The sequence below is a fragment of the Meles meles genome, chromosome 18 (genome assembly GCF_922984935.1).
Source record: "Meles meles chromosome 18, mMelMel3.1 paternal haplotype, whole genome shotgun sequence".
NCBI lineage: Eukaryota > Metazoa > Chordata > Mammalia > Carnivora > Mustelidae > Meles > Meles meles.
The window spans coordinates 27537677-27564197 of NC_060083.1; the positions used below are offsets into that span (position 1 = coordinate 27537677).

General features: G+C 40.4%; 2 protein-coding genes across 5 annotated transcripts in view; one reads left to right on the forward strand and one right to left on the reverse strand.

The window, feature by feature from the left end:
- The window catches only part of TADA2A (transcriptional adaptor 2A), a 52536-nt gene extending 28004 nt beyond the window's left edge, over window positions 1-24532 (reverse strand). For 2 of the 3 annotated variants that reach the window (XM_045985482.1, XM_045985480.1), the window contains exons 1-6: window positions 24486-24532; window positions 20669-20792; window positions 13160-13266; window positions 11786-11845; window positions 2575-2666; window positions 445-602 (exon numbers count right to left, since the gene is read on the reverse strand). In XM_045985482.1, the coding sequence (XP_045841438.1) occupies window positions 445-602; window positions 2575-2666; window positions 11786-11845; window positions 13160-13266; window positions 20669-20693 (442 nt within the window). In that variant the 5' untranslated portion in view covers window positions 20694-20792; window positions 24486-24532. Of the gene's footprint in view, window positions 1-444; window positions 603-2574; window positions 2667-11785; window positions 11846-13159; window positions 13267-20668; window positions 20793-24047; window positions 24142-24485 lie in introns of those variants that run through there. The other variant, XM_045985481.1, reaches the window with a different exon arrangement.
- A 475-nt stretch (window positions 24533-25007) lies between these two features.
- The window catches only part of ACACA (acetyl-CoA carboxylase alpha), a 290224-nt gene continuing 288710 nt past the window's right edge, over window positions 25008-26521 (forward strand). Inside the window, exon 1 of one of the 2 annotated variants that reach the window (XM_045985474.1) lies at window positions 25008-25128. In XM_045985474.1, the coding sequence (XP_045841430.1) occupies window positions 25091-25128 (38 nt within the window). In that variant the 5' untranslated portion in view covers window positions 25008-25090. The remainder of the gene's footprint in view (window positions 25129-26521) is intronic. The other variant, XM_045985475.1, reaches the window with a different exon arrangement.

The following is a 26521-nucleotide window of genomic DNA, read 5'->3' on the forward strand; positions in this document are numbered from 1 at the left end:
AAAAAAAAAAAAAAAGTTCGCTATTACTACCAAAACTAAGAGAACTGAAATAACAAATTGCTTCTTGGGCTCAACACTGGGATGATTAATAATAGTGAATCAAATACTGGACTCTCTTAAGTAACTCGTATCTACAATCATAAACCCTCCAAAGCATGGAAGTTTGGTTCAATCTGGACATCTTATCCACAGAAGATTACGAACACTGGTATGTTCCTAAGCCTCAGAGTGGGTGGGACCCACACCATTTCTGGGCACTGGGATTTCCGGTATGGAACTCTGACCGCTCCCTGCCCCATTATAGCCCTGACTCTCAGTAACTGCCATGCCAACTCCTCCCATCTTCCAGAAGCTCTTCAGTTGCCCAGACCACTGTTTATCTGCTCCTGCAACAGGGCCTGAAGATGAGCTAAGCATCTCTCAGCAATACAGGGAGGCACTTACAATGAAATGGAATGGCTGTGTCAGTAGTTTTTGCCTCCTCCGCCTGCTTCAGGTTCAGCAGGGTAGATGCAAACAGAGGGTTATTGATGAAATGCTTCATATAGTGCTTCTCACACTCTTCCTTGGTCTTGGTGCACATCTGATTGGCTACATCCTGCCTAGGATCGTGAGCAAAGAGAGAGCTCTGACCATTTATACAAAGAGGTCAAAACATGGTTTATTCTTTCCATATTTTAGGTCCCATCTAAATAAATATCTGGAATTTGATGCCTCCAAACCAGTGTCATGGAGGTATCAACTGAACGATGAGAGAAACAGAAGACTAATATTGGTGTAATCTGGTGTGCCAGATCCTGCTATTCCAAGATATAGAAATGATATCCAAAAAGTGCTTTCCTTTCACTAAAACAAGGAACATCACTAAAAAAAAATCTGTAAATTTCCATGTGAGCTAGGCCTCAGGGAAAGAATTGCTATAATAAACCACTTCAGAACACTCAAAATGTACATAAGCACAGTTTTATATTTGCATCATGTTTTATAGTTTACAGAACACTTCACATGGACAAACATATCTTTACCAGAGTGCCAATGACTGGCCAAGACCTAAGCCAGAAACATTCACAACATGGTGTAAGTTAATCCTAGTATTATCCACGGAGTTTCAGTTTCACAGATGAAAAAAAGAGGCCCAAGGAGACTATGAAACTTGCTTGAGAAAATAAAACACCTAAGTGCACAAAGCCAGAATCTGTACTTCAGACCTCTGAGTCCTAAGTCCCCGGGATGGAGGAGTCGAGGAGGAAGCTCGCCAAGTTTCCTCTTGACCTCTCTCCTCTCCAGTACTTAATTTGCCCATCTCCTCTCTGCTCAGCAGGGAGCCTGCTTCCTCCTCTCTCTCTGCCTGCTTGTGATCTCTGTCTGTCAAATAAAGAAATAAAATCTTAAAAAGAAAAAAAGGTATTTTAATTTGCCTGTCTCCTAAGGCATGATTATGCTCTGCTTCATGTACTCCAATCATCCCTATATGTATTTTGATTTCCTTAATGGATTATAAGCTTCTTGAGGGCAGGATACGTAATTTTTAGCTCTACCATCCTCACCACCAAGTTTAGTATCTTACTCACAGTTGACAGACAAGTAGTCTCTTTTTTTGGTGGTCTTTACCAACGGGGAAGGGAAACAGGGAGGATTCGTCCATTTTAGAACATCAGAACAGCAAGCAAAAGATGAAAAACTATGCCTAAGATGATTAGCAAGCTTCTCACAAGTGATCACTTTTTCTGTCTTCTTTGGTATTCCCTATAGTACACAATATTTTATGATGGTCCTTTATGGCCCTGGACACAATGGAGGTAGCACAGTATATTCTATGACTACTAGGAGAGATTACTTATACTAGGAAGTCAGGACAGGGACAATCTAGTTAGGAATCCTTCACTAATAAGCTATATGATCATGAAAAATGATCTTAACTCCCTAAGCTTCAGATTCTTCATGAAAGAAATATAATAATGTCCCCCTACTATCTATTTCACAAAATGAAACCATCAGTGTGAAAGTATTCCCAAAGGTAAAAGTGAACGTGGTAACATTATTATTAAGCGGCACTTCTTCCTGGGCAACAGCAATGAGTGCTGTTCAGTTGTGCCAGGCTTGGATCTATCTGCAAGCTAAAAACAGAAAAACAGGTCTCCCAAACTCAAGTCTCAAGTAAGCTACGGCCATCTACCTGAAGTCTGACTCACTTAAATGGTGAAGGTATCCACAGTCGAGAAAAATTCCTAAACTCAGAAAGGAGCAAAAACTTTTTAACTCTAAACTTCCCCAGTATTCAGAAAGAAATAACCAACCTTCCCTGTGTTGATCTGTCCAAAGTGGCCTTTTAGAACTGCCCAGTCATGGACAACGAAACATAACATATCTCTGTGATGCATTTCGGCCATGGAAAATAACATGCAGAATGAAGAGGACAAATCTCTAAGTCATGGGTCAACAAAGAAGTAACATATGCCCCCCCCCCCCCCCCGCGCCAAACTCCTCCTTCTGAAGCTCTTCCCTTTACCCTTCAACAGCACCTTCTTCTCTGAGCCCCCTAGGGCACGGCAAACCTTAACACCAAGCTCTTACCAATTTCCAAAGCCACAGTCCATCACAGCTTCTAAAAGGGCCATTTCTTCTTGAGCAGTCCAGCTGGGGTCAAGAACAGGAAAATCTGAGGTCTAAGGAGGAAAAAGTTTTTGCCTAAGAACAGATGTAGAAATGGAACCCAGCAACCTGAAATGTAGTGCTAATTCATACTCAAATGACTGTCATTCTCACTTTTTTTTTTTTTTAAAGATTTTATTTATTTGAGAAAGAGAGTACAGCGAAAGAAGAGAGCGCTTGAGAGGGAGTGAGGGGCAGAGGGAGGAGGAGAAGCAGGCTCCCCACTGAGGAGAGAGCCTGATGTGGGGCTCGATCCCAGGATCCTGGCATCATGACCTGAGCCGAAATGAAGAGTTGGGACACTTAATTGAGCGATCTAGGTACCCCAAAATATTTTTTAAATTTAGCACAAAGGTAGAGATAAATATTATAGTATGTTCCCACTTAGCTGAAAAACAAGGCAATATAAGTATGTGTGTATTTACGTTTTTTTAAACGGAAGAATAAACAATATATTTAAAGAAGTGGTTAGCTATGGGGAAGGGAGGGATAGAATCTAAACCTCTCTGAATATTCCTTGTTTTGTAGATCTGAATTTGAAATATAAATATTGTACATTAACTACTAAATTTAAAATCCTAAGAGTCAAAAGCAAAATGTAACAAACCTATGAATTAATTTTAAGGCATAATCATAGAAAGAAAATATCCCACATGACTTTAAAACAGTGATTTGAAGGGCACCTGGTGGCTCAGTCACTGAGCATCTGCCTTTGGCTTGGGTCATGATCCCAGGGTCCTGGGATCGATCCCCACATTGGGCTCCTTGCGCAGCGGGAAGCCTGCTTCTCCCTCTCCCACTCCCCCTGCTTGTGTTCCCTTTCTCACATCAAATAAATAAAATCTTAAAAAAGAAAAACAAACAGTGATTTGATTATATATCTCTAGTAGAATAAACCTTTGAATTAAAAACTGCCAAAAAAAAAATCTTACGCTGTTTTCAGGACTGTTGGTATGTTATTCTGAGGTCACTGTATGCGGATGTGTTATGGGATAAAGCAAATAAGCAATCTTGCTGGTGTCACTGGGCAGTGGGATTTCTGGCCTGGAGTTTAGAAAGATATAGATATAACATCTATGATTACGTAAAAACTGTATAGTCTTATATTTGAATTGAAAGTTTTAGTAGGAACTTACAATGTATTTTGTCTCAAAAGAATAATTTCCTAACACTGTTCGATGAAGAAGTCTAGAAATAATGACCAACCCAGTAGCAATGAACACTTCTAACGCCCAGTATACAGTCACTAAACACTATCTCCCACTAAAGGAAACAGGGCTCTTTGAAGAAAAACCGGATTTGGGGCACCTGGGTGGCTCAGTGGGTTAAAGCCTCTGCCTCTGGCTCAGGTCATGATCCCAGGGTCCTGGAATCGAGCCCTGCATCAGGCTCTCTGGTCGGCGGGGAACCTGCTTCCTCCTCTCTTTCTGCCTGCTTCTCTGCCTACTTGTGATCTTATGACCTCTGTCTGTCAAATAAAAATTTAAAAAAAAAAAGAAAGAAAGAAAGACCTGATTCTAGGTTCGAGTCAGAAAATGCACCAGATGAGACTAGAATATTTTGTCACAATGGAAAGCAAAGAGGCTCTCAAAGCCTGTACAGGTCATGTCGAAAGGATGTAGAGACCAATTTGTAGAGGCTCCCACGAACCAAAGATGGAACATTTTGAGCATTAACAAGGATAATAATTGCAAAGAAATGAAATAAATAAAATCTTCTAAATATCTAGAGGACGCCAGGGAACCAACTCATATTTTCAAAATTAGTAAACAAGGGGAAATAATCAGGTATTTATCTTGGCTTTCCTGTACAAACTTTACCTCAGGGTGACCACAGAGATGAGACATTTCTTTTTATAGAATTATTTTAATTTATAAAGAGTTCTGGGGGGGCCCTTGGGTGGCTCAGTCGCTTAAGCAACTGACTCTTGATTTGACTCACGACTTCAGGGTCATGTGATAGAGCCCTGTGTCAAGCACTGCGCCAAGGATGGAGTCTGCTTAAGATTCTCTCTCTCCCTCTCTCTCCACCCCTCTTCCCTTCCTGCCTCCCTATTATGCATGTACTCTCTTTAAAAAAAAAAAAAAGTGCTAGTGCTAAGGTTAGAAAAATAACTATTTTGCAATCCCTGATGAACAGATCTATACAATGATCATAAATGAATCTGAGATAGCTGTTATATTTAACTACCAACTTACAGGAAGCATAGAAGACCGAAGAACATGTTAACAGCAAAATTCACACTGTACTAATATCTGTAAGACAGAGAACTTATGTTTTTTAAAAATCAAATAAACTGAAGAAGAGAAAGAGTGAAGGAAGGAAGACAGATAGAGAGGAACACCCACAGAACAGAAAACATGTAAGAAGCTACCAATGTATGGACCTTATTTGTATCCCAATTAAATTGTAAAAGTTAAAAAAAAATTATGCTACCACTACACACTCATGAAACCCATAAGAATAGCTAAAATGAAGAAATCAACAATATCAAAAGTTTGCAAGCATGGGGAACAATCAGAACCTCATTCATTGCTGGCAGAGGTTAAAATACTACAATCACTTAGGAAACTCTGTGACACTTCCTTAAAAATTAAATATGAGTAAATCACTTAGTCTATGACCAAGCAATTCCACTCTTAAGTATTTATCCAAGGACAAAAAACATATGTCCACAGAAAGCCTTATACAGGAAAGTTCATAACAGCTTTATTCATAATAGCATAAAAACAAAGAAAAACCCAGGTGTCCATCAACAGAATGAACACTATCATATTCATACCACAGAATATTATTCAGGAACAAAAAGGAATCAACTACTATACACAACATGAATCTCAAAAGTATGCTGAAAGAAACCAGAAATAAGAGTACATACAGCATACAGTATAAATCCACTTACATGAAGTTCTAGAATATGCAAAACAGATCTATGGTGATAAAAATCAGAACAGTAATTATTTTCGGAGGTAGAAAAGGGAGCAGAGATATTTTTAAAAAGCTCTTATGACACGACTGGGCAAAAATGAAAAAAGTGACTTGAATTAAATTTTTGAGAGATCTAGTAAAACATTTATAGAAAAAATAAAATGTCTGGGGGATTTGCTTCAAAATAATCTGGAGAAGTGGGGGTTTAGATGAAACAAGATAGGCTATGAGTTGATAATTTTAAGAGCTAGTAACAAGTATATGGAACTTTATTACACTGTATTATACGAAGTAGTTGGATTACAGTGGTAGCTCCCCATTAACTTTCAGAATCATCCTGGTGCAGTCCCGTCCCATTTGATATGGACTGGACCTGTGACTTGCTTAAGGCCTGGCAGCTTCCATTTTTGTGGTTTTGGGAGACCTGAATGACCTCGTCAGAAACCTAACCTCCTTGCCAGAGAGTCTATGTGGAACAGCCTTAGGGAGAGGGAGGAGCGCTAAGGCTACCTGGAGAAGAACTAGACAGTTAAAATATTCCCACTGGGGGTGCCTGGATGGCTCAGTTGGTTAAGTGGCCAACTCTTGGTTTCGGCTCAGGTCACCATATCAGGGTTGTGAGATCAAGCCCTACATTGGGTTCTGCACTCTGAGCGTGGAGTCTGCGTCGGATGCTCTCTCCCTCTGCCCTCAGCTTGTAGGCTTTCTATCAAATAAATAACATCTTTAAAAAAAAAAGAAAGAAAGAAAAAAGAAAAGTTCCAGCTGTCTCCCAACCAATTCAAGCCGTTCTGAGTTACCAGAAGCATGAAAAAGGCTCTGTGGACTTCTAGCCTCAGCACATCATGTGGACGTGAAAGCCACCCTCACTGTGCCCAATCACAATTCTGACCTGCAGAACTATGGGAGACAATTAAATAGTTGGTATTTTAAGCCACAATATTTTGAAGTAGCTATTAGGTAGCAACTGATAACTGAAACATTCTATTTTAGTGTATACATAAAATTTTTTTTTTTTTTTTTAAGATTTTATTTACTTATTTGACAGACAAGGAGGCAGACAGGCAGGCAGAGTCAGAGGAGGAAGCAGGCTCCCCACTGAGCGGAGAGCCTGACGCGGGGCTCGATCCCAGGACCCTGGGATCATGACCCGAGCCGAAGGCAGAGGCTTTAACCCACTGAGCCACCCAGGTGCCCCAAAATTTTGTTTTTTTGAAATCTTCTACAACAAGTTATTTTAAAAAGGTGACAGGAGAGACCTTCAGATTACACAATCATTTAGCAATTGTTATACCTTTGGTTGATGACAAAAGAAAAAAAAATGTCCATGATTTGTGAAATTATACTGCTCATAAGCAACACATTTTTATCTGACTACATACCATGAATATGAACAGCACATGAGGTATGATGAGATCCAAAAGAGAAGTCTATGTCATATATTTTAAGTCTATATTCATAATAATCTGGTAAATACCATAAATACAAATAATATAAAAACTCATAGTTGAAAAGCCTATGTTATCTCTAAAACTGTACTTCGGGAAATTAATTAGTCCTCACCAACTTTACTGTGAGGTAAACAAGAAACACTTTCTACAAGGGCACCTGGGTGGCTCAGTGGGTTAAAGCCTCTGCCTTCGGCTCAGGTCATGATCCCGGGGTCCTGGGATGGAGCCGTGTCAGGCTCTCTGCTCAGTGGGGGACCTGCTTCCTACTCTCTCTCTGCCTGCCTCTCTGCCTACTTGTGATCTCTGTCAAATAAATAAATAAATAAAATCTTTGAAAAAGAAAAACTTTCTACACCAAAAAATGGGCATAAGGGAGTTTTCTTAAAGTTGAATCAGTGTTGTTCAATTCCTAGACCCAATCTCAGCCTTACTAACCAGAATCTCTAACAGTAAGGACTAGGAATCTATAATTTTAAGAAGCTCCCAGGTGATTCTTAGGCACGAAAGTTTAAAATCACTGGTATAAAGGGTGTGGCAGAAAGAGGTGCCTTGACTTGTTCAAGGCTCTAAGAATTATAAGACAAAAAAAGGCACAGAACTCAAGAATTCTTGATTAATGCACCACCCACCACAGCATGAGTAACTTCTAAAAATACAGCACTGTGAGATGACAAAAGTACAAAAAACCATTTAAAGTTTTCTGTGGCTTCATATGCAAAAAAAGAAAAAGAAAAAAGAAAAAACAAGTTTCTAGTGGCTTCATGTGTAGAAAGCCAAAATTTGGTCATCATTCCTAAAGAAGGAAGGATTCTTCTTTTCCTTATCTGGGAATAGATAAGATTGGCAGGAAAAAAGAGTATTAGTAACCTCCAAAAACTCCCCAAAGGACAGAATTCTGAAATATGCTCATATGGGTGCTGAATATGTGAGAAAAAGATGATGTAATCAGAAGACTTAATTGGCCTTGGAGTGAAACTTAGTGCCTTCAGGATTATGTGGAAGGCATAGTGCCCAGAACAGCTAGAGAGAGCACAGTTTTCCTATAGTGGCTAACCATCAACCTACCCAGCCTATACTGAATTAGCCTAAGGAACTGTGAAAACAATTCAAAGGAAAAAAATTATGTTCTGGTTCTAGGAATTTTTGTGTGAATTTGGGAAGAATCTTCAGTTTTCTGAAGATCTGATATGTTGGTGAAATGAACTCAAAGTCATACATAATTTGACATTTCCCCAACCCTTCATTCATTTCGCAGTTGACGAAAGAGAAAAAAAATTATTCATATAAAAAGATATTTCATATCCTAACAGAGAAATGTCAATCAAAATGAAGAGATGCCACTACATGCCTATTAGAATGGCCAAAATGCAGAACACTGATCTCAATGCTGTGAAGATGTGGAGCAACAACTCATTTGTTGCCGGTGGGAATGCAAAGTGGTACAGCCACTTTGGAAGACAAATTTGATGGTTTCTTACAGAACTAAACAACCTGACCATGTGATCAGCAATTGGACTCCTTGGTTTTTACCCAAAGGAGCTGAAAACTTATGTCCACAGAAAAACCTGCACATGGATGCTTGTAACAGCTTATTCTTAATTCCCAAAACTTGGAAGCCAACCAAGATGTCTTTCAGTAGATGGATGGATAAATATAAAGTGTGTTATGTCCAAATAATGGAAAATTAATTAGTGCTAAAAAGAAATGATCCATCAAACCACGAAAAGACATGGAGGAAACTTTAATAAATATTACCAAATGAAAGAAGCCAATCTGAAAAGACTACATACCGGCAGGATTCCAATTATATGACATTCTGGGAAAAGCAAAATTATGGAGACTGTAAAAAGATCAGTGGTTGCCAGAGGGTGGGGGGGCGGGGGGATAGATGAACAGGCAAGGCACAGAGGATTTTTAGGGCCATAAAACTATTCTGTAGGATACTATAATGGTGGATACATGACATTATATATTTGTATAAACCTACAGAATATACAACACCAAGAGTAAATTCTGATGTAAATGGGGACTCTGGATGATAATGAGGTGTCAATGTAGGTTCATCAGGTATAACAAACGTACCACTCTCATGAGGGAATGTTGTTAATGGGAGAGGCTATACATGTACTGGAGCAGGAAATATATGGGAAATTTGACTTTCTACTCAATTCTGCTGCAAATCTGTAATTGCTCTCTAAAACAAAGTCTAATATAAAAAATCTTATTCCAAATCTTATAATTAGTGGAGAAACTGTAAGACTGAAAGTGTTTATAGAGAGAAGGAGGGGAAGGCTAGTCATTGGTTGCCAAGAACTCTAACTAAGGAGCATTTTCTTTAATTATGGACCATGATCTGACTCTCAGCATTATAGGCCCAGAAACTCATCTTAAACAGGACCCCACAAATAATCAGATCAGAGATGCTAATTCACCCTTTCTAAACTTCTAACAGACTGAAGTAGATATATTATGGCACTGTGGTAGGCAGAATTTCAAAGATGCACCCCTCTACCCCCAAGATTCCTGTTCCCTGATTATTCAATCAAATAGTAACTAGATATTACTGTGAGGGGACGCTGCTGATGGGACTAAGGCACTAATCAGCTGATCTTAAAACAGGGATAGCAGCCTAGATTAATTTGGGTGGGTCCAATGAAATTACACAAGGCCTTAAAAGTAGAAAAGAGAGGTAAGAGAGGGGAATTTGGCTGGCTTAGTCAGAAGAACATGTGACTCTTAATCTCAGAGTCATGAGTTTGAGCCCCATGCTGGGTGTAGAGATTACTTAAATAAAATTTCCTTTACTTTTTAAAAGATAATTTATTTATTTGACACAGAGAGAGAGAGCACAAGTAGGCAGAGTGGTACGCAGAGGGAGAGGGAGAAGCAGAAGCAGGCTCCCCACTGAGCAGACAGCCTGATGCAGGGCTTGATCCCAGGACCCTGGGATCATGACCCGAGCCACAAGCAGACACTTAACCAACTGAGCCACCGAGGCACTCCAATAAAATTTCCTTTAAAGAAGAAGTCAGTTAAGTGTCTGCCTTTGGATCAGGTTGTGGTCTCAGGGTCCTGGGATCAAGCCACCAGGGAGCCTGCTTCTCCCTCTCACTCTGCCCGCCGCTCCCCTGCTTGTGCTCTATCAAATCAATGAATAGTCTTTGAAAAAGTAAAGAAGAGGAAAGGAGGCAGGAGAGTCAGCACAAAGGAAGCAGGAGAGATCAAAAAGACTCCAGGCATTTTTTATCAATCACCCTCAAGAACTCCTGATCCCTGCTAGCTTTGAGGATGAAGAAAGGAGGTTTCTAGAGGTTGAGAGCAAGCCCTGGCCATCAGCCAATAAAGGAAGAGTGGCATCAGTCCTACAACCTCTAGGTAGGGAATTCTATCAACAACCTAAATGAGAACAGAAGCAGATTGGAATCAGACTCTCTCCCAGGACCTCCAGATAAAAGTCCAGGCAGGCAACACCTTCATTTTTGACATTATGGGTATTACAGCAAAGCAGGTGAGCCTAATGGTCTTCTGACCTACAGAATTGTGAGACGATAAATCTGTGTAATCTTACACCACTTAATTTTTGATAATTTGTTATGGGAGCAACAGAAAGCTAACACAAGTATAAGTGGATTAATTCACAATGTGAAATTATTACTGTTAAAATGCCCAGCCAGTATTTTTTCCTGGAAAAAAAAAACACAAAAAAAAAACGGAATGGGAGGCCAAATATAAGAAAATTACTTGGTGCCTTGTTATTTTCTGTAACCGGCAAAACTATCTTTAAGAAGATAAATACACCTGCCAAGCAGACCAGATATTCATTTTGGCTTATTAAAGTGCCCAATTGGGATGTCTGGGTAGCTCAGTCGGTTAAGCGTCTGCCTTTGGCTCAGGTAATGGTCTCAGGGTCCTGGGAGTCCCACATTGGGCTCCCTGCTCCATGGGGATCTTGCTTCTCCCTTTCCCCATCTGCCTCTCCCCTGCTCTCTCTTCCTGGTCTCTCTCACTCTCTCAAATAAATAAATAAAATCTTTAAATAAATAAATAAAGTGCCCATTCCTCTGACTAGAGCTTGGAAGGGGTACGACCAACACCTGCCTTTCATTCCTTCTTTAGAGGCAGCAGTACAATCAATCAGGTTCCAGTCAAGTCTTATTCTGGCCTATAAGCCAGTCTGTCATATCATTCACTCAATGTCATTTTATAACTTCACCCTCAGAGGGTAACTAATTTCCCCAAGGCAGGAGGAGGGAGTGCCAGATGTTAACTTCACCACTGCCCACAAGAACCACATAATGATATCATTAGCCAAAACACAGCAACAACACATTTACTGTATGTTTATCAGTGAATCTAAAATGCAGTGTACCTCTTATCGTTTTATGAGTAAATTTCAACAAGTATTTTTTAACCTTTAAATTTTTTTAAAGGAAACTCTACCCCCAACATGGGCTTGAACTCACAACCCCCAAGTCAAGAGTCACATACTCTACTGACTGAACCAGCCAGGCACCCCTCAATAAGTACTTTCAAATTCCTTCCAAGTTTGAAATAAAAATCTGAGTATATAAAATGATTTTTGGACTTAATGACTTAGTAGGCCCATAAAACCCTAAAACACTTACTAGGAAATGATTACCTAATTCAGAAGAGGAAGAAAAAAAAGGGAAGGAGATACTTGGAGATGAAGAAAAAGATATTCCTAATACAATACTTGACAAATGAATGGAAATTCCCTGCAACTTCACCATTACCATGATCTCGTAAGTATGATCACTTTGATGTTTCTTGTACTCAAATCCTCGAGTGAAACACTGCAAAAGAAAGGAAAAGTAAGTTACCAAAAAGCTACTTTCTGAAATGCTTTCTTATAGGATGAAAGATGGTTTGGAGGTACTCTACTCTTAGGATGAGTTTTTAAGAATTCATTTAATCTTGTCTGCAGCCACAAGAGGATGGTTACATACCTGATCACAGCTCTTCAGTAGTCCTCACAGAGGAAAAAATAATCTGAAAAACTGACTTTTTCCTAGGACATCTCCTCTTTTGATAAGAGCATAAGCCCTGGGGCCCCTGGGTGGCTCAGTGGGTTAAAGCCTCTGCCTTCAGCTTGGGTCATGATCCCAGGGTCCTAGGATCGAGCCCCACATTGGGCTCTCTGCTCGATGGGGAGCCTGCTTCCTCCTCTCTCTCTGCCTGCTTCTCTGCCTACTTGTGATCTCTGTCAAATAAATAAAATCTTAAAAAAAAAAAAAAAGAGCATAAACCCTGGAATCAGACTAAGAGTAAATTTGAAAACTGGTTCCAAACTTAAAGTATTTAGGCAAATCTAAGACATGTATTTTTTCATATTTTATAAACTCTAAAATGAGGATTCATCTTATAATAAGAAGGATACTACAATTTCCATCAGCCATTTATCATTTCTAAAACTGGGATACTTCTTATAATCAATAGCATCTTGGATCCAATAAAATATGGTATTTGCTCTGTGACCTTGAGCAAATTACTTAAACTCTCTTTGTCTGAATTTTCTCTATAAAATAGGGATACTAATCATACCTACTTCATAGGGTTATGGTGATGAACTAAAGGTTAATTTACGCAAATTACTCAAAAGAGTGCTCAACAACAAAGTTAGCACTTGTAATTAGTATTATTACTATCATCATTCCACAGAATGACTTGTTCCCTTGTCACCTGCCCAAAGATCACTCATCAATAACAGTGTCATGGGTGTTATCAAAAGGAATAATCTTCCAATTCTGTTTCCTGGAGTCCGAAAACTTTATTTTTATTTTTTTAAAAGGTTCTTATTTATTTATTTGACAGAGAGTGAGAGAGCACAAGCAGGGGGAGTGGGAGAGAGAGAAGCGGGCTGATCGCTGAGCAGGGAGCCTTATGTAGGGCTCAATCACAGGACTCTGAGATCATGCCCAAACCAAAGGCAGACACCCAACCAGCTGAGCCAACCAGCAGTCCCTTTAGTCTCAATACTTTAAATCTCCTGGCAAAAGCAATGCTGAGTATTAAGCTGATATAGAGATGTAGAATATTCAATAGTCTATGTCATCCAACTGCTCTTTTCCCCAACTTTTCACTGGTGAACTGTGTAATGGAAAAATTACCTGTAAGCACAGGAAAAAAGGAGGCGGCCCACATTCAGCACACTTGATATAAGGCTCCATGAGGTAGGAGGAGCAGCCTCGGCAAGGTGGCTTATCAGAGGGATCATCTAGAACAGAAAGAAAAACATGTTACGATTACAAAAGAGTAAGAAGGTGAAAATCTGCAAATAACTACATAGGTGGTGAGCTCTGCAGAAGACTCAGCTTGTTTGGAGACAAGATGAGCTCATTCTAAATAAGAAAAACAAAAATTACGTTTTTCTTTCAAGGCAGCTTTGTTCCTTCCTATAGTAGGATCTACTACTATAAAAGGCATTTAAGTAGATAGGACCCCTGCAGAGAAATTTACAAACGTAAGCTTTCCCTCCTAGTTATTTTTCTAGGAGAGAAAATGTCATACTTACACAACATACACATATATTTTTAGATAAAGCAAACGTGACAAATGTTAATCTTTGTTGAATGTAGGTAGTGGCCAACTGTACTGTTCTTTCAACTTTTCTGTAAGTTTGCAAATTTTCATAATAAAAAAATGGGGTGAAAAACTCCTTTAAGTATCTGTTTGTGATATACTACTATATATCTGAGTTGAGACTTAAACCCAGGAAAGCTCCCTTTCTCTCATGGTAAGTAGAGAGTTTAGCTCACCTTCCTATAGTTTCAATGATTGTTATTGTATTGTCTCTAAAACATTAAGGCAAGAAGTAAAATCTAAATTGTCTAAAGTGATTAAAAAAAAAAAAAAAAAAAGCAGATACTGTGTGTCCCTGGTTGCCCTAAACTCTGCCTCTCTAGAGCCAAGGCAACCTAGAGAAGTTGCTCAGGAGGAGTTAGGCTCCTGAACAGCAGGAGTCTAAGAAAACACAGGCTTTGAAGGTAGATGAAAGAATTTAATCTGCTTGGCCTGAGACAGGATTTCTCAAATTCTGTAATAGCACTTTCCTTCCTAAAGCCCAAGAAACACTCTTCAGGGCACTTTTCCCTCCTTCAAGTGATGATTATTGTTCTTTTCATTCGTTTCCTTTTTTAAAAATTTCTTTTCATTTGTTTCTAAATGAGGAACTGGAGGAAGACAACAGGGGAAAGAAACATAATCCTGGCAATAGCTTCAAAATAAGTATATAGAACAGCAATTACCCCGCTTCTCCCATTTTAAAATTTTGACATGGACGAACAAAGTTGTTTTAAATTAAATGCCAGATGACAAATTTTACCAAATTACCTTCTTCCTTACATCCTTTTAATGATATAAGCTGTTTTTCTTTCCTCAAGAAAAAAATCCGTCACTGACCAAAGCAAAGAGCTTTTAAACCCTTATATCAAGAAGTAATTATTTTGTAAAAGTAACCCAATTTATAGTTTTAAAAATTTTAGACAACAAAAGCATAAAGTCATCCTTATTAATGTTTTGAGTTCCAGCCTTTCTTCAATGGACGCGTGTGTGTATATATTTTAACAAAAGTGATACCATACACGATGTTTTGTAGCCTTTTTCACTTGATGATATACTGTCAATATCCTTCATGACCTTATATGTACATCTTCCTTGTTCCTTTTAATGTATGAATAATATTCCATTGTACCCATCAGCTAACCTAATAGTTTTCAACTGTCCCCTAGGAAGGCATTTTGGAAATCTGAGGAAATGCTTTTTTTGTTGCCACAAGGACTACAGACTACTACTGGCATGTAGCAGGTGACGACCAGGGATGCTAGATGCCCTACATGGCTCAAGACATTCCTACACAATGGGGAGCATGGGTGGCTCAGTGGATTAAAGCCTTTGCCTTAGGCTTGCGTCATGATCCCAGAGTCCTGGGATCCAGCCCCGCATTGGGCTCTCTGCTCAGCAGGGAGCCTGCTTCCCCCCCTTTCTCTGCCTGCCTCTCTGCCTACTTGTGATCTCTGTCAAATAAATAAAAAAAAATCTTAAAAAAAAAAAAAAGACATTCCTACACAACAAAGAAATGACCCATGTCCTGTACAACTTTCAAATATCCTACCAGATATTCAAAGTTGGTGAGAAACTTGTTCATAATTACATGACCTAGAACTGAATTCCATGTTACCTTATAAAACAAAATGTTTTTGACAGTTTTAATATATACTGAATCTTCCAGGAAGGCAACTGCATGTACTTCTACAGGAGATTATATCTTGTTTTGTTCAGAACTTTACCAAGAGTTATTCAAGCTTGTGGGATTTCTGAGTCACCAATACAACACACATGAATCACTGTGCTTTTGTAGTTGTAAGATTCAGTGATTCAACATATGGGTGCAAGCATCTGACTACTTAAGTCATTATCTCTTCTACTGAAATCGTGTCTAAACATACTAAGATACATATTACTTTATAATAAATTACATTAGTTCATTATTCTCTTTTGTTTATCCTTTGTATTATAGTTAGGGCATTATTATTTCTGTTTCTTTGACATCATGGGTGTAGATGTGTTATGTTATCTAGGCATTTCAAAGAGTAAATGGGCTCTTAAAATATTATAAAAGGAAAACATGGGGTCTTGTATGGTTGAGAACAACTAATCAAATCTGTTTTCTACTGGTGGGCATTTATGTTGTTTCTAATTTTTCACTATTATGAAAAATGCTGTTGTGTTCCTTGGAATATGTATTTTTCTAGAACTAGAACTGTTGAACATACGTATTGATACACACAGACAAACTATCCTTCACAAAGATATTCTAGAACTCTTCTATAACCTAAGAGTAAGGAAAGGCTTTTTAAAATCATCATTCAAAATCTAAAGGCAATAAAAAATTAATAAATTTGATTACACAACACAAACAAAAAACTTGGCAAAAAAACACCATATGCAAGATAAAAGGGCAAATAAGCTATAAGAAAATATCTGAAAGCACATTACAAATAAAGGGTTAAAGTTCCCAATATACAATGATAAAAACTTAAAAACTGAGGGGAGAAAAAAAGAACAAAAATCCTATTGCAAAAGAAATGAAGAGATAATTCGAAAAAAAGGAGAAAAACAAAAAAATGGCTCTTAAACATATGAAAAGACACTCAACTTCATTCATAAGAGAGAGTTATACAGAGATACAACTTCTCACCCATCAGACTGGCAAAAACTCCAAGGCTTAATAATACTTTCTTATTAAGAATGTAGAGAAACAGTCATTCTCATGCACTGCTGATGGGAATGCATTAGAACATTATTTGGCATTAAAAAAGACTACCTAGATATATCCAAGCCCTGGAAAGTAGTTGAACAAACTATGAAGTACCCCCACAATGGAGTACTACACAACTATTAAAAAAAAAAAAAAAAAAGAATGAGAACAATCTTTACAAACTTAAACAGTATTTCCAGAAGATTCTATTAAGTGAAAAAAATTTTTTTTCAAAAAAAGCACACATAGTATGCGATCTTTCCTGTACAAAATGGGAGAAAAAACCCCAAACATATGTGTGTCCGATTATCTTTCCAAAAAGAAATAGAGGACTGGGGCACCTGGGCGGCTCAGTGGGTTAAAGCCTCTAGGCCTTCGGCTCAGGTCATGGTCCCGGGGTCCTGGGATGGAGCCCCACATCGGGCTCTCCGCCCAGCAGGGAGCCTGCTTCCCCCTCTCTCTCAGCCTGCCTCTCTGCCTACTTGTGATCTCTAATAAATAAATAAAATCTTTAAAAAAGAAAAAAAGAAAGAAATACAGGACAGTTAAACTAGAGAACAATGAAGTTGGATACCTACAAGGGTTTGGGGGAGAGGGAATGGAATGGAGTGAAAGAGACATAGGAAGGAGTAACAATTCTCCAAACATATATTTTTCTACAGTTTTGGCTTTTGGAAGTGTAGTTATATTCCTTGAATTTAAAAAATTGAGTTAGTAAATATAGAAAGGGAAAACTGAAAGCAGTATGAAAAGAGGAACCTAGGGGCGCCTGGGTGGCTCAGTGGGTTAAAGCCTCTGCCTTCGGCTCAGGTCATGATCCCAGGGTCCTGGGATCGAGCCCCGCATTGGGCTCTCTGCTCTGCGGGGAGCCTGCTTCCTCCTCTCTCTCTGCCTGCCTCTCTGCCTAGTTGTGATTTCTCTCTGTCAAATAAATAAAATATTTAAAAAAAAAAAAAAAGAAAGAAAAGATGAACCTAATAGTATTTCAAAAGAATACTATAATCACACTAAAAAGGAAAAAAAAAATCCAAACAGCTTATGGACATTTAACAATATAATTTCAGTCTTCGATGATGCTAACAAATCCTGAACTTGTTGAAGGAGGTCTGTTTCAGGTAGTGGTATGTGAAAAGCAACTCTGACACAATTTGGGATGTATTAGAAGACTATGCTAATGTTGGGTGCCAAGGTTCTCACCAAGGAAAAGACACACAAATAAGGAATGGGGCAAAACAAGAAAAAAGCTTATGAAGATGAACTGGAGGTATCAATGGGAACTCACGATTTCTTAAAAGTGTATGTATGGGTAAATTTGTATGTATGTTGGTGTATATGTACATAGCATATATCACAGATATTTCACAGCTCTGTAGGTCTAAGAGCCAAGATACAAAACATGCTAGTAGCAATGACCAGATCTTGGTCTCTAATATCAGTCCTCATTAAAATGAATCACGGCAGGGCGACTGGATGCCTCAGTCAGGTAAGCGTCTGACTTTAGCTTGCTTGGTGATCCCGGGGTCCTGGGATCGAGCCCTGCATCAGACTCCCTACTCAGTAGGGAGCCTGCTTCCCCACCCCCCCATCCCTCTGCCTGCAGCTCCCCCTACCCCCTATTTGTATGCTCTCTCTCTGTCAAATAAATAAATAAAAATCTAAAAAAAAAAAGAATGGAACCAGGGCTCCTCAGGGGAATGGCTGATTCCAGGGCTGGGGCAAGGAAGATAAGAGATGCACCCAGAACATGTGGCCAAAAGGTAAGGAGATGCTCAAAAAAGTGATGGGTGTTATTAAGGACGTAGGAGCCAGAATAAAGGAGATTACAGAGGTCAAACTGGGACAATCTGAGAACCAAAATAAGTATGATAATGAATTATAAACCCTTGAAAAAATAGGAATTCGCATGTCCATGCTTACAATAAATACATCAATGAAATAAGGGAGACAGGTCTCTCGATTATATAATCAAGAAATTATATAATATGTATTATATATATTACACGTAATACATATAGCTGTATAACATATACAAGTCTGTAAGTGCTAAGCAGCAAATGTGGAGAGTGCTGGATTTGAAAAAAATCATCATTTTGCATAACAGTAAAGATTGGATTAAGGAAAAATCATAATGGATATTAAATCCAGGGAGAAATTTTGATGAGGAATGCGATACTTTATGGCCTGAAAGTGTATCCTTATGGGTTATTATACCCAAGGGAAAAATACAAATTATACAGTGAAGAACTCAAAGAGACACTATAACTGGGTTTTCAAAATGATTATCACCAATGAGGTGTAGAACAAGACCAAACAAACCTCAATAAAACAACAAAAAAACAAGAAACCTCAATTTAAAAAAGGGGAGAGAGGAAGAGCCTGTCTTCTTCAAAAGTGTGAATGTCACTAAAGACAAAGGCTGTGGAAATGTTTCAGTTTAAAGGAGGCTAAAGAGGGCGCCTGGGTGGCTCAGTTGGTTTAAAGCCGCTGCCTTCAGCTCAGGTCGTCCTGCATCAGGCTCCCAGCTCTGCAGGTGTCTGCTTCTCCCTCTGACCTTCTCTCCTCTCATGCTCTCTCTCTCTCTCTCTCTCTCTCTCTAATAAATAAATAAATAAATAAAATCTTTAAAAAAAAAAAAAAAAAAGGAGACTAAAGAAACACAGGAACTTAAGGTAAGACCTGACTCCTGACTGCGTCCTGTAGTAGAAGGAAAAAAACACCATAAAGGGGGCGCCTGGGTGGCTCAGTGGGTTAAGCCGCTGCCTTTGGCTCGGGTCATGATCTCAGGGTCCTGGGATCGAGTCCCGCATCGGGCTCTCTGCTCAGCGGGGAGCCTGCTTCCCTCTCTCTCTCTGCCTGCCTCTCTATCTACTTGTGATCTCTCTCTGTCAAATAAATAAATTAAAAAAAAATCTTAAAAAAACCAAACAAACAAAAAAAAAAACACCATAAAGAACATTGTTGAGTCAGCTTACAAAACTGAATGAACTAGATGGCAGATCGGATAAAACTATTTCATGGATGTTAAATTTACTAGTTGATAACCCTACTGAAGTTAAAAAATAGAATATCCCTATTCTCAGGAAATAAACACTAAAATGCTTAGGGGTAAAGGGCCTTGATATATGTCCCTTACCATAAAAAGATTCTGGAAAAAAAAAGGGGGGTATCTATATCTACTTACACATAAAAGAATATATAAATATGTATTATATTCAATAATATATATTTACAGAGAAACAAAACATACAAATGGAGTAAGAAGTTAACAAAGGGCCTATGGGGATTTTTTGTATGATTCTTATTCTTCCAACTTTCTTGTAAATTTGAAATTATTTCCAAATAAAATGTCCAAATAAAAAGTTTAAAAATAATTTATTTTTCCTTTAGTATTTTAAAAGGGAATGGGGGGGGGCGCCTGGGTGGCTCAGTGGGTTAAAGCCTCTACCTTCGGCTCAGGTCATGATCCCAAGGTCCTGGGATCGAGCCCCGCATTGGGCTCTCTGCTCCGCAGGGAGCGTGCTTCCTCCTCTCTCTCTGCCTGCCTCTCTGACTAGTTGTGATTTCTGTCAAATAAATAAAATTAAAAAAAAAAAAAAAAAGGGGGAATGGGAGTGGTTTCAGTTTACATTTTTAGCATCAGGAAAATTCGTTTAGGTTTTCTCCATGTGTAAAATGAGAGATTTGAACTAGATGTTTTGAAGACTTCATTCTGTCCTAACTTTATATAGATAGGTGTGATGAGAGAGTAAATATGAGGTTCTTTAAGAAATTGGCGAAAAGGAAACAATACCCTAAAAGTGGCTTTCTGTTTCTTCTCATTGGAGCACTATTAATATCTAACAATCTATTTCTGCCAAATCTCTTATAATCAGAAACAAAAAAAGGCAGTGTATTTTTTTCTCCATAGCTGTGGCTACGTGAATTTATTTCACACACACAGCATAATTTTCTGCATTATTATAATACTGTGGTTCACTCTTAGAGCACAAATTCCCCCTAAAAGGGAAGGGTTAGAGAAGCATGTCTTTTTTTCTACCACTGACTTAATTTTTTATCAAGGCATCTAAAATATGTTATTGGTTCTAAAGAGAAATCCAACTGCTTTCTTAAATTAAAATGTAGGTTAATCATATTATACCTGAGCATAGTTTTCTTACAAGACCTAGGGTTATATGTTTGTGTCATATGTTTAGTGGGCAATCAATGAAGTATTGGTTAATTTTATTTTAATTTGATATTCTTATTCCTTTAGGATCAGATTCGCAGGGCTTTAACTTCAGTGCTTATTTTTCTTCTTTGATTAATTTCCACTTGAGTTTGCTGTTAATATTCACCTGGGACTTGTTCCCACTATACTTACTGCTAAAGGAACCCAAACGGTCCATTCCCTAAAATTTGCAGTCTTGTTTTGATCTTCCTCAGTGCAGCGCTCCTTCAAGGAGATGTCAAAACTGGCCAACACATACACCAAAGTTTGATGACCCCTATGAACAAACAAAAGTGGTATATGGATCAGAAAATAATTCAAAGGGACAAGATGCAGAGAAGACAATGCAATGTATTCAGTGCAACCACATCCTAGCTTTGTAATGTTAAGCAAATTATTTTTTTTTTAATTTTGTCTTAAGTTTTTTTTTTTTTAAAGATGTACTCATTTTAAAGAGAGAGAAAGAGAGAAAGTCCATGTGAGAGCAGCAGGAGGGGCAGAGGGAGAGAGAAAATCTCAAGTAGACTCCCCACTGATCATAGAGCCCGACACAGGGCTTGATCCCAGGACCCCAAGATCATGACCTGAGCCCAAATCAAGAGTCAGACACTTCTGCCTTCGACTCAGGTCATGATCCCAGAGTCCTGGGATAAGCCCTGCATCAGGCTCCCTGCTCGGCAGGAAGCCTGTTTCTCCCTCTCCCACTCCCACTCCCCTTGCTGTGTTCCCTCTTTTGCTGTGTCTCTCTCTGTCAAAAATAAATAAAATCTTAAAAAGAAAAAAAAAAAGAGAGACACTTAAATCAACTGAGCCACCCAGGTGCCCCTGTTTTATTTACATAATCTCTACATCTAATGTGGAGTTGGAACCCATGACTCTGAGATCAAGAGTTACACGCTCGGGGCACCTGGGTGGCTCAGTGGATTAAGCCGCTGCCTTCGGCTCAGGTCATGATCTCAGGGTCCTGGGATCGAGCCCCGCATCGGGCCCTCTGCTCTGCAGGGAGCCTGCTTCCTCCTCTCTCTCTGCCTGCCTCTCTGCTTACTTGTGACCTCTCTCTCTGTCAAATAAATAAATAAATAAAATCTTTAAAAAAAAAAAAAAAGAGTTACACGCTCTTCTGACTGAGCCAGCTAGGCTCCCCAATTATTTTTTTTTTTAAAGATTTTATTTATTTATTTGACAGAGAGAGAGATCACAAGTAGGCAGAGAGGCAGGCAGAGAGAGAGAGAGGAGGAAGCAGGTTCCCTGTGGAGCAGAGAGCCCGATGCGGGACTTGATCCCAGGACCCTGAGATCATGACCCGAGCCGAAGGCAGCGGCTTAATCCACTGAGCCACCCAGGCGCCCCCCAATTATTTTTGTCTTTATAAACCTTGTGTCCCCCTCTGTAAAGTGGGGATGAGAAATAGTATCTATGTCCTTATGAAGATTAAATACCAAAATCCATATAAATAAGACATGGTGGTACCTGGTCCTCTGTAAGGGCTACATACCTCTAATAAACAACTGTTGTTTTTCTCTATGCATTATCACTTCTCTCCTTAATACTCTTTCCCTTGAGAAACTGACTCACCCACATTTCATATGGTTCTGGTGGGTACTGTATACCTTACCCTTACAGCTAAGATCTCCTGTGAAAATCTTAATCTTGGGGCATCTGGGTGGCTCAGGTGTTAAGCATATGCTTCCACTCTGGTCATGATCCCAGAGTCCTGGGATCAAGCCCCGCATGGCGCTCTCTGCTCAACAGGAAGCCTGCTTCTCCCTTTCCCACTCCCCCTGCTTATGTTCCCTCTCTCACTGTGTCTCTGTCAAATAAATAAATTAAATATTAAAAAAAAAAAGAAAATCTTTTTTTTTAACTTTATTTATTTGACAGAAAGAGATCACAAGCAGGCAAAGAGGCAGGCGGCGGGGGGGCGGAAGCAGGCTCCCCCCCGAAAGCAGAGAGCCCGATGCGGGGCTGGATCCCAGGACCCTGGATCTTGACCCAAGCCTAAGGTAGAGGCTTTAACCCACTGAGCCATCGAGGCGCCCCAATAAAAGAAAAATCTTAATCTTGTGTAAGACATACAAGGACAGAAGTCAATTGGAACCCAATCATTCATTAATCAAAGAATTTGGTCCATGAGCTCTGGCTATTGAGATCCTCATCCCCAAGGATAGCCCAACTGTTTGGATTTTTTCCCATTTCTTTTATCTTTCTAATAATACTTTAATACAAATGACTTTCTATTACTAGAAACCAAGGAACCCTATTACGACAAACGTTTGGTCACTTACTCTTTGAACAAATACTTAATGTTTGAACAACAGTATAAAGTATTTTCTTGAAGGCAGAAATTAAGTTATACTTTACCCTAAGTCAAGAAAACATTTCTCCTTCTATGGTCCCACAGCTTCTTGGATATCTCTTTTCTGGCATCCCATTCTACTCTGTGAGGATTACTTCTGAATACATATTTTTTCCCATATCTAGACTAAATGAAAGCAGGGACTACTATCCAATACACATCTGTATGCTTCAAAGTGCCAAACACAGAGAAAGAACTCAGTAAAGAAAACGTAATGGACAAATGTTAGTTTTACAAAAGGTGAATTCATCTTTAGTTCTCCTGGAGTGATTTCTTCCACCTATTACTCTGAGCTTGGGGTATAATTCATCCTTAAGGCTATAGGACATTCAGATAACATGGTTATCAATGAGCTTGTCTTTTCTTAAGTGGGCTGGGATAGGAATGATTCTTCCCCTGCTCTAGTCCCAGGAAAAGTTAGTCTCTGAAGAAAAATGGGTTTAGCAAAAGGTATTATGCGTTCTGTAATTAAAAAAAAAAAAAGGCCAACATTTACTGAACTTTTCTCATAAGCCAGGTACTCTGGTACCACTCACACTATGTGGATTATCTCTGAATCCTCACAATCTTCAGGCATGCTGCTTTTTTAAAGAAGTGAAGCTCTGAAAGACTGCTACTTGCACATGTCTTAAAAGTAGTGAACAGCAGCGACACTTCAATAAAGGTTAAAAAGGTTAAAAGAGATGGTTAAGGGGCGCCTGGCTGGCTCAGTTGGTTAAGCAACTGCCTTCAGCTCAGGTCATGATCCCAGCGCCCTGAGTCCCACGTCGGGCTCTCAGCTCCATGGGGAGTCTGCTTCTCCCTCTGACCTTCTCCCTTCTCATGCTATCTCTCGTACTCTCTCTCAAATAAATAAAGAAAATCATTTTTTTTTAAAAAGAGAGAGATGGTTAAGTAAAAAACGCATAAACATTCCATGTCACAAGCACAATATTCCAATAAGCAGATTCTTCTTCCTCTCCTTTCTTCTCACGAGAGACATTTCTGACACTGACGTCCACGAAAGGATGGGTGGTAGCTCCAAATTAACAACTGCCAAATTCAGAGCCACTGGGAGGAGGAAGACAGGCATTCGCTGTGATGCAGGGGACAGGTGCTGGGTTTGGAGTTTTGCAGACAAAGCGGAGCTCCTCACTTCGTTTCTTAAGCTGTATGATCTTGGGAAAGTCATTTTACCTGAGTCTCAGTTCGGCCTCAGCTCCAAAATGGAGGTGAACTACCTAGTGTGCAAGGCCGACTTGAAAACTCGAAAAGTAACGTCGGTCAGGTGCAAGACACTAGGGCGTCTGCTCCCAGCGTAATTAGGCGCGCCACCGCAGAGACAGGAATCCCCGGGCTCTGGTCGCGAAGGGCCGCCCAGGGGGCGGGGCGCGCTAGGCACGCCGCGGGGCGGGACAGACGGGTCAAGCCGAGCCCGCGCCGCCCTCCCCCAAACGCGGCGTGGCCCAGCTCCGCCAGCCAGCTCGCCCGCCCGCCGCGTTTTCCCCCGAGCCGCCAGGGCCCGCAGCTTCCCCCTCCCCGTCGCCACCGCCACGCGCCGTCCCCGCCACCCCGTCGGCCGCTAGAGGGGCTCGCGCCCCGTCCCCACCCGCCCCACAACACCTCGTGTCTCACCTCGCCGCGTCCCCCTCCTCCGCGCCGAGGAGCCGCCAGACGCGCGCGCCCCCGGGGGTACGTGCTCGCTCTCGAGCGGCTCAGGCGCGAGCGCGCCGCCGCCCCTCCCCGGCCCTCGCGGCCCCGCACTGCCGCCCCCTCGGCCCTCGGCCCTCGGCCCGCGCCCCGGCCTCGCCGCGCGCCCGCCGCTGTTCTCTGGCGGAGGCCCGGGGGGTAGGGCGGACGGAGCAGCCTGCCTGACTTGAGTGCGGGCAGCAGTCCCTTTGGCGTGAGGCGCGTTGCCGGTCGCCAGAGGCTTGCCAGTGCGTGGCGCCGCCGTTCGATCCGCTCCAGAGCGCGGTGAGGTGGAGCGGGCCGGTACCGTCCTGCTTTTGTGTTTCTAACATTCCCACTCCCCTCTGTCCGCCCCTGTGGCCGCGAAGGCAGCCGAGGCCGAGCGGGTCTTGCAGTGCTGCTCGTGGATTAACCAGACTGACTGAACCGTGTGAGGGTAAACAGGGTACGTTTTATTCAGACGCTTCTGGAACGTGGAAATTCTCTTCTTTGGGAAGAACCATCCCCTCTTTGGGCTTCAGGGGCCCAGACTGAGGCGCAATGATGAGAGGATGTGGTGGTCCACTCTGATGTCAATCTTGAGGGCTAGGTATGTCCCAGCATCTCTTATTACTACTACTAATTACTGTAAGAGCTACCATTTGTCGAGTATTTATTGCATGCCAGGCATTGTTACCAAGGAGGTGAAATCCATGGTGTCATTGAATCTTCAAAAACAACCTATGAGGTAGGCACTATTATTGTCCCCATTTTCCAGGTGAAGACATTTCAGCTGGCTTATGAATAACTTGGGAACACACGGCTGGGAAGTGTGGGGAAGGGGATTCAAGCCGTGGTTATCTTCCCCATTAGGCTCCTACATCTATTTAGAAGTCTGTCTTTCATAAATTTTGCCCAACCTCTCTTTAAATTCATTTGCATTTTCTGCTGGTGTGGCCTCTTGAGTGATTTGTTAGTATATGAAGGCTACAAATTCGTTCTGAAAAATAGTCAGAAAATTCACACAAACGAAAATTCACCCCAGCTCCCACTGTATTGAATAAACAGTTAACGTTTTGGTATACTCTAAAAGACATTTTACTACGCATCATGCCAATAGCTCTATTATAGTGTAGTTTTACATTTGCTGTATCCTGAAAGTCTATTTGGTCATTTAGTCAACAAATATTTAATGAGCAGACCCTGTTCTAGGTGCTGAGGACTCAGCAGTGAACAAAACAGTCTCTGCCTCATACCATAGAGGGGGGATTGACATGAAACAATACACATACTACTAAATAAGAGGTAATTCCTCTGTAATGTGTTAAGTTTTATGGGAAAAAAATAAATCAGAATAAAGGAATAAGAGTGATGTGGGCCTGGTCTTTTAGATGAGGTAGACAAGGAAGGCCTCCTAATTGAAAGAGCACATAACCAGAAACCTAATCGTTAAGGGAGGCAGCACGTGGATTTCCAGAGGGAAACTAGGAGAAGAGAAGCAGGAATTGCAGTGGCCCTGAGATAGGGACTTGCTTGGCCTGTTGGGGAAGAAGTAAGGAGACAAGTGTGACTCTAGCATGGCGACTTAGAGAAATAGTTGCGAAACAGGCAGAAACCAGATCAGGCATCATCTTGTAAGCCACGGTTGGACTTTGGATTTGGGGGGAGATATGGTAGAGTACCTCACAAGGGTTGAGAGCAAAGGAATAATCAGATTTTTTTTTTTTTTTTTTTTTTTTTTTGGACTGAAGGAGATTTGTTTTTAGGGATTACCAATTTGGAAAACATTTTGCCAAGGAGTGTGGATTTGAATGTTAAGTATTTTAGAGTAGTTTCCTTGCAGAGATGGCTCATGGAAGACTCCTTAGTGTGTGGTGGGAGAGGTAATCAGATTTATTTTAAAAAGATCGCTCAGGCAGCTGTGTGGAGAATAAGATGATAGAAGCATTACAGTTACTTTTTAAAGAAATAATCGTCCTTTTATACAGCCATTGTTTAACAGT